The sequence below is a fragment of the Neltuma alba genome, unplaced genomic scaffold, assembly GCF_004799145.2.
Source record: "Neltuma alba isolate B1F8T4 unplaced genomic scaffold, ASM479914v2 tig00013398_pilon, whole genome shotgun sequence".
Taxonomy (NCBI): Eukaryota; Viridiplantae; Streptophyta; class Magnoliopsida; order Fabales; family Fabaceae; genus Neltuma; species Neltuma alba.
Window position 1 is genome coordinate 253,766 of NW_021637656.1, and position 10,076 is coordinate 263,841.

A 10,076-nucleotide genomic window follows, 5' to 3' on the forward strand; every position below is an offset into this window, starting at 1 on the left:
AACTGCTATTTGATAAAACTTTTAACATGTGCAACTTCTATAAGAAATATTTTTTTTAAAAAAATAAATATAAGAGATAAAGTGAATTAAAATCTTATATTTAAGATCAAATTAAATATCAAACGGGAAGCAGTATCTTATAACAGCGACTTAGTTTAGTTGATTAATTGGATCGAATTTAACCTATCCAATTAGATTGATTCATTCCGGCAAATAAACAAATAGATTGATTTAATTGTATGTTAATAGCATGAGATCATGTCAAAGTCAAGTCAATTTCAAAGAAACATCGTGACAACAGTTCTTAACTTCATTAATCAATCAAAACCAACAAATTATACACGGACCAAACATACAATCGCAGAAACGTTTAATTGTTGATGTAAGAACTAATAAAAAAATTATCTTAATTTTAAATGTAAGATTTCTATCCATTTTGTGTCTTAAATTTATAATTTTTTTTTTCTAAACCCTTCCTATTAATTGAGCATATTAAAAAAAAATTATACAGAGAATAGTAAACAAAAAAAAATACCTTAAGAAAGTCAATCCACGTTTTAACAAATAATTAATTTAATTAATTTTTTTAATTTTCACAAATTAATATTATTCTACGGAAATGTTTTGATCCATCAAATAAAATACTCCTTCTGATCTTAAATATAAAACCCATTTTCTAGTATAATTTACAGGACCAGAGGAGTACATCATCATTGGAATGCAATCATTAGGAAAGTACGCAGGAACTAGTAAAATAGAATTGAAGAGAGAGGCTCCGTTCAAGCATCCCGGTTCAAGTGATTCAATCAATAATCATCGAATGGAAAGGAAAAATACAAATTGGAGTATTCCTTTATATTTAAAAAAGCCACACTGTTTAAAAGTCATAAATAATGTAGATTATTCCCATATTTATTAGTTATTCAGTACAAGTCTTCTGTAGACTGTTCCATGTTCCATGTTATAAGCATATGATGTAGCATCTCATCCTACTCTATACATGTCCACTGAATTTACAGTTTCTCCAACCCCAGCCCCTGTTCTGCAATTATACCTCAACTGCATAATCTGCTGTACAGATCAAAGCAAAAAAAGGAACCAAAAATAACATTACAACTTACAACCTTGTAGCTTGTCTACAACTACCAAGTAGAGCTACTTATAGTATAATGCCACAGGCAGGCTTGTCTATAACATTATGACTACACCAGAGAAGAATAGAAATAGAATGTGTCGACAAACCCGGGGGGTGACTAAGGCTGAAGAAGGAGGATTCTTTTTTGCTTTTTTTTGGCGTGATTTGTGGAGTTAAAACAGAGAGGCAATAAGAACCTATTGCCTATGAGGTGTGCAGTGCATATGATATTGTGAGTTCACATTACATCTTGCATACCCTTCAAGAGTGAAGAACAGTCACCGAGTCCGCTCCGGAGCTTACATGTCTGGAAGCATCGGACCACCTCGTTTATGTTCCTTTTTTCCCTCGAAGAGAAGTCTAGGTCCTGTGATCAAACCAGATAGTTTGTCATTGAACGGTCTAAGAACAATGCATCAGATATTGTGTTTGATTTCTGAGGTAAGGATAATATTTTTGTTTTGCAGCTATATGATTGTTCTTTCCTTTTATAGAGGATAGTTAAAAGTTGTACACTCAGTAGCTTCTGGTTGGGCTCAAAGGGTCATAATCATAAGCTTCCCCAGCTTTGACAAACCGGCCCTTCACGCGCTTTCGGACATCGGCTCTAGCCTTGCGAGAGGCATACCTCACTTTCTTGTCAAACCTAAAAAGGGAACCACAATTCATTTCAATCATCTAGCAAAAGTTGTAAGGTGAGTAAATACAGCTGAAGAAGCAAAAGTTGTAAGGTGAGCAAACTAAATAACTATAGCAGCATAACAATTTGAAAGGTTCTCTACACAAAACATCATCATGTAAGATATAGATGTAGGGTATTACACTAAAATTTAGCAAGGAACACTACTTGCCTCATCAGTGAACTTGCTAAACAAACTACAGGTGCTAAGAAAGAAGTTCTAATCAGAAAGCTTATTTCTTTTCCTTTTTCCAAGTTCAAATAATCATGATGACCCCCAGTGTGTCACTCAATTTTCAGCTTGATCTTTACAGTTTATGACCAGAATATCTACAAAACTTGCTTATGGATTTATGACCATTGTAATTTATTCTCAACCATGCATGAAGTTGCACCAGAATTATCATATACATAGATTTTCATCGGAATATGCTTACTTGCGTGTCTTCTTCTTTTCCTTATAACGCATGACAGCATCGCTGCGGTTGGCAGATTGTACTGAATTCTCAGAACAAGGAGGACACCAAGGAGGCTCCCCCATGAGAAGCATTGAAGAGGCACCACAGTCTTGATAATCTCCAGCACCACTCTCTCCATTGACCCCAGAAAAAGAGAGATTCGATTGCCCTTGCTTCCCCGCAAAACAAAGAATCGGTTCAGTTTTGGCGCTCACAGTAGAATCTGCAGATGCTGCATTGCTGTATGCTGGTTGCACCGCATTGACCAGTCCAGCCGATGAACCCTGGACACATTCTGACTATTAAGTAATGTAACAAATACTGCACCATTTAACACAGCCCACACAAACATGTTCTTTCCAGCATGAGTTCTACATGACAAGGATGAGACCGAACTTAATGCTGAACAGTGAACAACTGACCATCTTATTGCTCAAACTGATTTGCATGCTATTTATTTAAAGGGAAAAAAATAAAAGCATATGGAAGGAAAATACACAAATAACCACATCATCCAAGTATCCAATCCTAACCTGATTAGTCACAAGCTCAGTTATCCAACAGGGACTTGTACACAAATAGGAATCTTTTTGATTTTACGATCTAAGTTACTCTTTTCAATCTCACCAAATAATTGGGCACTTATTCCATCAACATTCTCCCTAAAAGACCAGACAGGAATGCAGAGTTATAGTACCCCTCAACCCTAGCATCTATCTTGTTCAATTTCACAGGAGTCTCTGATGGAACAAACACAGCAAAACTGAACCGATTAAGAAATACTTAAAACCCCTCACTAACATGATATGCACTTGTATTCAAACATTGGGTTTTCCCTTGTACTGAGTAAATTTAGGCCCATGTTCAACAGTCTGCAACATGAAAAAGCCTAGACACAACAGTGAAGCAAGAGATCCCCCCCCCCCCAATTTTGCCATCCATGTCTCTCCACAGTTACTAAGAGGAAGGAAGCAAAGAGAAAAGTAAAAGGCAGAGAGATAAAGCAGACAAAGTACTGAGGTAGAATACGGACAGAGAAAGGAGGAAAAAATAAATAAGTCAAAATGTCATATAATTCAAGTCAGCTAAACAAAATCCAAAAGTATGTCAATCCTTAAAATAGGCAAACTAAACATCATACTATTTCGTAAATTACTTGATGTACATGGGTGTTTGGATAGAAACAAAACCATAGTTTTAAAAGTGCTTTTACGGTATATGAAATAAATATGTAGAGGAGTTTGCCTCGATTTGCAGAAAAGTACTTATGAAAAGTGCTTTTGAGGTGTTCCAAACACCCCCGTAATCCAAAATACTGATGTTCCCATTATTTATCCATTTCCTATCACATGACCGCTATTAATTGAAGTTTGAAGGTTGCAAACAACCAGGCATATCACTGTTCAGACCTCCACGTGATATTTTCCCCTCATATTACGATAGTGATTCTCAGAAGATAGAAAATACAGTACAGGTTTAAAATGCTCTTCATGAGTTCAATTTGTTTACATGCATATTCAGCACAGACCAAAATCAAATTAAAGTGCCAAAACCTCAAAGTTCAACAAAAAGAGATGAGGGCAAAAAACGTGCAGAGTGACCTAAATCCTTTATCAGATAAAAGCAAGGAGTCAACCAAAGATTATATGCCTATTTTTAATCATGAATGCAGGCAAACAAGAATTTACACGAGCGGATGCACTAGAACATTATATGTAAAGAATACAATCACATTAAGATTTTAAATTTGAAGCTTGAATCTGTAGACCAAAAGCTATAGTCAATATCAAAAAGTAATGGGAATATGGAATGGTTCAGTTTTCTCATATTATTTAAAGAAAACACCCACTGTAGGATATAGATCAAAGTTAAATGGAAATCAAGTGAAGAAGCTTCATTGATTAAAAAAAAAAAAAAAGGCCATCACAGACGAAGAGGAAAATAAAATAGACTACCTCAACAGCAATAGATCCCTGACAATTGGAATCAGCAGCAGACGCATCCTTTGTCCCAAACAAGCTATCAATTCCACCATTTTCAAAGAGTTCTTCAGAATGACTAATAGTCATACCAAAAAGTTCCTCATAGTTCTCGAGACTCAGATCCACTTCATCCATGTCAAAATCACCATACAAATCATCATCTTCATTTTCATATGGCACAGGATCTTTTGTACTGGGACAATATAACTACATATTAAATGCAAAAGATTAGTGAAGTGAATAGATGAGGCTACAAGAATTTCACCATAAGAAGCTACAAAACATGTAATTCACTTCAGTCAACCATATAAATAATTGGCAATAATTGAAAGGCATACCAGGTAAGGAGCAACTATCATGTTTATAAGCTACACGGGTAATTATACAAATATATCTTCCACAAAGAAATCAAATGCCATCCGTTGTCATTGAAATCCATGAACAAACATTTGAGAAACAGTTTGCACCCGTCGAGAGAGAATGTCTTGCAACCCTAAAATGGATCATGCAATTTTACTCAGCAAGACATGATACCCCCCTACACTACTGCAGTAACCTAAATGGATCCATCTCAAAGCAGACAGTCAAATTACTTGCATCCCTTCAACCCAACCCAGGGGGAAAAAAAAAAGAAGAAGAGGAGGAAGAAGAAAGAAAGACAATATGATATTCACTCATATGTAGGAACAATATTTGTGAAATCCTTCATGGCAAGTTGGTCCTTAGAGACACAGTTTGCCTCTAAGGACAGTAGCCTAAATGGATCCATCTCAAAGCACACAGTCAAATTACTTGCACCCCTTCAACCTACCCAAGGAAAAAAAGGGGGGGGGGGGGAGACAGTATGATATTCGGTCATATGTAGGAACAATATTTTGTGACATCCTTCATTGGCAAGTTGGTCCTTAGAGGCACAGTTTGCTTGCCCAACAAAATTGGGTACTGGCATGCACTAAATAGGTTAAAATTTGACCAAGTGTACCCAGTTGAGTTTGAGTCACCAAAATAACAGGAGAGACAAACTTTTGTTAATTCCACATATATATCTTCAATGAAAGAGTTGGTAGGAAAAACCAAAGCAAAGCAATGTATAATACTGCAATATCACTACTATGCAGGAACTAAAAAAATCAAACGACAAACAAACAGACAAAGAACTGATTTCCCTCGAGGCTCCCGAACAAAGCAAATGCTGGCTGTGGTGCTCATACTTAAATTCATAATATGGTCTTGGGTTAATACCTTGGGCAAACACTCCTTGGTAGGTCCAGTTGATGGGCCTAGAATACGACGTTCTGAGCTTGACTCAGGTATGGCAGAGGCACCAACCCAAGACTTGTCAAAGCTTTGCAAATCAGTTACTTGAGCAGAACCAGATAAATTCTGGCTTTCTGGAGGAACACAGGCACTCTTGTTGCTGTTCTCATTAATGGTCATCAAACCTAGTTCCTGCTCACAGGTAGTTTCACGCATAGAGGGGATATCCAAGACAAATGGCCATATTGAAGAAAATTCTTCTGCTGAAGGACAGCCAGAGTAGCAATTGACCGTTGGCCTCTTATGTGTTGAATAAGATGTAGTGGGACCATGACCTAACCAATCACAGTTCTGACATAGCGTAATCCTCTCTTCAGAACACCGTACATGAGCAGGTTGTGCATTACATCTCTCACATAAAAGGTTTCTAGAATGGCGCTTAGAAAGAGCATTAGCAGAATGAACATTCCGATCACATGACAAACATAGACATGCAGCATCAGAACGGCAGTACACCATGGACCTCTGATCTCCACAGAAGTCACATATATAACCCATCTTTAAGATGACTCTTAGGTTGCTATCTAAAGAAAGAATTCTTCAATTAGCAAACCTCTATCCAACAGCAATATCGGATGACCAAACAAAATTGTCTTTGTTTCCTGAGTCAATGAAGCAGAATTTTGTTGTCTCTTGCAACTCAAAAGAACTCCCACAATGTGCCAAAAATTTGAAGCTGCAAATTCTACTGCTGCCAAGAAGCAATTTAGTTAGCAATATAAATATAAGAGAAAAAAGAAATACGTACGATTTCAAACTTAAAGTATTAAACATAGGAACGGTGTCATGGTCTAAGACAGAAAAAAGGTTACAATATAGAAGTTGCAGCCGATAACCCCAAATAAAACAGAGAATGAAGAGTTTGTGTTTGTAAGTATAAAAAAATTAAAAGTATCCGAATTATTTTTCAAAAAGGTGGAGGACTTGAAAAGAAAACCACAAAAACGATTTCCGCAGAAACTGTCTGTGGAAAGAGAGAATGATACTTTCTAGACAATCGATTGTAAATCATAGTTAAGAAAATAATTATATTGATTCCTGTGAAGGACTTCCACAGACAATATGACTTCAGATTTAGAGGGGGGAAACATTTTACGCTTCAACGGAATTTGATGTGGATGAATTATCATTTTTAAGCACAGGAATAAAACACCTTTTTCACCTCAAAATAGGACATTTTCATCATCATCAAGAATTCGAGCTGAAGTCTCACTGAATTAAAAATTCAACCTGATCTTTCAAGCAAGCTTCCCAAACATCAACGCTAAGGGATCGGTTGCAAAAAGCAGATCAATTCTAAATGACCAGAAAATTAGAAACATCTATAACACAGCATCAAATACCACCAAATCTTATCCAATAACCAGAGAAATCGTAAATTCTTACCCCTTCCGCTCCTTTCAAAAACCCAGAAAAATACGAACAGCAGTGACAACGAATACACAGAAGAAAGATAGAAGCAAAAAAGGCGAAGAACAGAGAGGGGGAAATTACCTCAAGGCAAGAAAGGCAGGGAGAAGACAAGATCGGTAAAGGGTACTTCTTTTTCAGAGATTTAAGATATAAAATATTAGAAGGCAAAGGGAAGAACAACCCTAGAAGAAGTAGAAGCAGGACTTTTTCGCCACAACACACTGCTGATTCTCTCTCTCTCTCCTCTCTCTCTCTCTCCTCTGCTCTGTTCAGATAGATATGAATTGGAGGAGGATGTGTAGATTAGATTATGGGGAAGTGGGTGTGCAGGTGTGAGGTGTGAGAATAATGGAATTGGGATTTTTGTGATGATGTGTATGTTTATAATTTGTATATAGGTAACGTGACAGAAGTAAAGCGATAAAAAGTGCATCGCAGAGAGTTAAAAAACAGATATATAATGCAGGTGGGGCCAAAGTCCTTTTCTCGGTGAAAGGGAAAAGGTTAGGCCTTTCCTTTTTATCGGTCCCTCACTCACATGAAGAAGAAGAAGGAAAAGAACGGTGTTTACTGCTCAACCTACAGGCAAGGCACAGCACAGGACTCCACATTCACATTGATTCATACGACTTTCTCGCTCTATCCATCTGTGTCCATGTGATTGCTGATGTTGTTTCTTTAATGTTAAAAAAAAAATTGAATTATTAATTTCATCGTCCTAGTGTGATTGAACTTTGTCCAAAAAGTGCATCGTCTCTGGGTGAGCTGGACAAATTGATGTTTTTTTAAAAGTTTCTTTTTTTCTTTTCGGATTAGGTTTTGCACTTTTCACGCTTTGGCGGCAAACTTGGCTCTCAATCTATGGGTGTTTGGTATGGATTAAGAAAATATTAAACAAAGATTCAAACTTTATCAAATTTGACCATTGTGAATTATTAAAAAGGTAATTTCTTAACCATGACGGCGGCTTTTTAAAAAATAAATAAATAGCTACTTTGAAAAAAAAAATTTCAGTGTTAATTTATTTTTATTTTTTATAGTTATAGGCAATAATTTTAGTTTTTAAAATTCTTAACTACTGCTTTTAATTTTTGACTAAATCTTAACTATTCTTTTTTTTCTCCAACCTACTATTACTGCCTTTATAAAGCTTGCTTAAATATTATACAAACATTGCTCTTCCATATTGATTACTACCCTTATAAAGTTTGCTTAAAAGATGTTTGGATAAAAACAAAATCATGATTTTAAAAGTAATTTTACGATTTACAAAAAATATATGAAAGAGTTTGTCTCGATTTACAAAAAAATATTTTCAAAAGTACTTTTATACCCTTCCAAATACCCCTTAAATATTATACAATCATTGTTCTTCCGTATTTAATAAGTAAATAGTTTATATAAAATAAAAAAATAGAAAAGCGTAAATGCAAAGCGTGAGTTTCCACTTCTACTATTTTACGCCACGCTTTTTATTGATTCGACACATAGGAGTGTATAGTAAAAAACGAATTTCAATTAATATTTTATCTATTATTTTTTTTGCCAGCAACTTTTATCTTTTATTGCTTCTTATCTTTTCAGTATACGAACATAAGGTATTTTTTATTGATTTTTGGGCAGAAGATGTTTTCTTTATTAATTCATTTTTTTTACATTCAAGGGTTGTTGAATTTAATTTAATGTTGGCATAGAAAAGGAATTTAATTTAATATATTAGTGGGCATTAATTGCTGTCTCCTCTTACAATCTCTCATCGCCACCCATCTACTTATGCGACGTTTACATCATTATCATTAATATTAACATCAATTCGTATTAATATGAAATGTAGAAAACAAGTACCAATATTACCGAACATTCAAATACACAATTGGTTATTTTAGCTTCATAGGCTATTAGAAAGGAAACTATGATCCTGAGAAAAGAATATAAACACACATAAAATTTAAATAATATAAAATTTGTCATTCATTTATTATAAAACTTTTCAATAATTATATATTTTTTAAAATCACATTATGATTTTTCTATTAGAAATTCTTATAGAAAAAATTGCAATTATTCAAGTGGTGATTTTTTCCCCCAAAATTCCTCTTTTTTTTTTAATAAAAAAACAACTTAAAAGGTTAAAACTTAGGATAATTAGATGGAGAGAAATGTGGGAGGAAAATATGAGATAATATTATGAAGGAAAACTCTTAAGCACATTAAAAAAAACTATTTTAGATAGTTTCTCATTTGGGAGGTGTTTGGTTAAACAAAAAATATACTTTCAAAAAGTGTTTTCAAATAAGTCAAAATAAAACTCTTCTGAGATACTTTTTGCATATTATAAAATTATTTTTAAAATCATGATTTTGTTTTCACCCAAATATTTTTTTAATATTCTTTTCTCCCTAACTTTCTTTCCATCTAAAAGTACTGTGTATCGTTGATCCAAAATTGTGTACAATCACAAGATTCAAATGTATAGCCTTTCTAAGTGTGTGTCTATTTTTAACAAATTAAAACATAAATGATGCAACTTTTCTCAATTTTCGTTCACCTTTTTTAATTCAAATGAATTGGTGTTTCCTCATATATAATGTGTAGATTATTATCATTGTCCTCATTATTATTATTTAGATATTACTAGTTTTTTTTTCCTTTTAAAATAAAGGAAGTCAATAGGATGGCCCATAGGGGGGCATTCTTCATTAATCATAGGGGCCCTGTCCTTTTTGTTGAGCGCTTTAATTTCATATCCACACCCACTTGACCAATCAGCCCTTTTTTGTATTTTCAGTCAACAACAATTTATTTATTTCTCAAAAATAATGATTGCGCATAAAAGTAATATTATAATATTCTCGTAGATTCCATCTGCCCTTTTTTATGAACATCCAAATTGTTAAATCATTGCAGGAAAGTTTTATATATGTGCAGTTCTTAATATTTTCAATTTTTATTTATTTAATAAATAGGTAATAATATGATTTATCAATAATAACGCAAAAAAAACTATTTTTTTTGGTATTCATGCGACTCAAATTAAATCTTATGCTTGTTATACCAATCAATTATCAACTATAATACCTGATTAGTTTGAA

The 10,076-nt window shown here is 34.2% G+C and overlaps 1 protein-coding gene across 3 annotated transcripts; it reads right to left on the bottom strand.

Annotated features, from left to right (window-relative positions):
• Positions 1-876: 876 nt before the first annotated feature.
• On the bottom strand, positions 877-7,244 carry LOC114737030 (zinc finger protein CONSTANS-LIKE 9). Of its 3 annotated transcripts, none has more exons than XM_028924924.1 (6): positions 7,066-7,244; positions 5,497-6,259; positions 4,228-4,461; positions 2,252-2,556; positions 1,650-1,781; positions 1,285-1,502 (listed from the first exon to the last, which is right to left on the bottom strand). In XM_028924924.1, exons 2-5 carry the CDS (start codon positions 6,067-6,069, stop codon positions 1,652-1,654), a joined length of 1,242 nt encoding a protein of 413 aa, XP_028780757.1. In that variant the 5' UTR covers positions 6,070-6,259; positions 7,066-7,244; the 3' UTR covers positions 1,285-1,502; positions 1,650-1,651. The 3 variants fall into 3 exon arrangements, with proteins under 3 accessions (XP_028780755.1, XP_028780757.1, XP_028780756.1); XM_028924923.1 differs by having other exon boundaries at positions 5,497-6,262; XM_028924922.1 differs by lacking the exon at positions 7,066-7,244 and having other exon boundaries at positions 877-1,502; positions 1,621-1,781; positions 5,497-6,069.
• Positions 7,245-10,076: the final 2,832 nt, after the last annotated feature.

What these genes read in the sequence shown, in the direction of transcription:
- LOC114737030 (XM_028924922.1), bottom strand. Translation starts at nt 6,069, where the DNA reads ATGGGTTATATATGTGACTTCTGTGGAGATCAGAGGTCCATGGTGTAC. An exon ending in AGGGATCTATTGCTGTTGAG is followed by an intron (nt 2,557 to 4,227) that starts GTAGTCTATTTT and finishes GAATGTGTCCAG; the next exon opens with GGTTCATCGGCTGGACTGGT. An exon ending in GAAAAGAAGAAGACACGCAA is followed by an intron (nt 1,782 to 2,251) that starts GTAAGCATATTC and finishes TTCCCTTTTTAG; the next exon opens with GTTTGACAAGAAAGTGAGGT.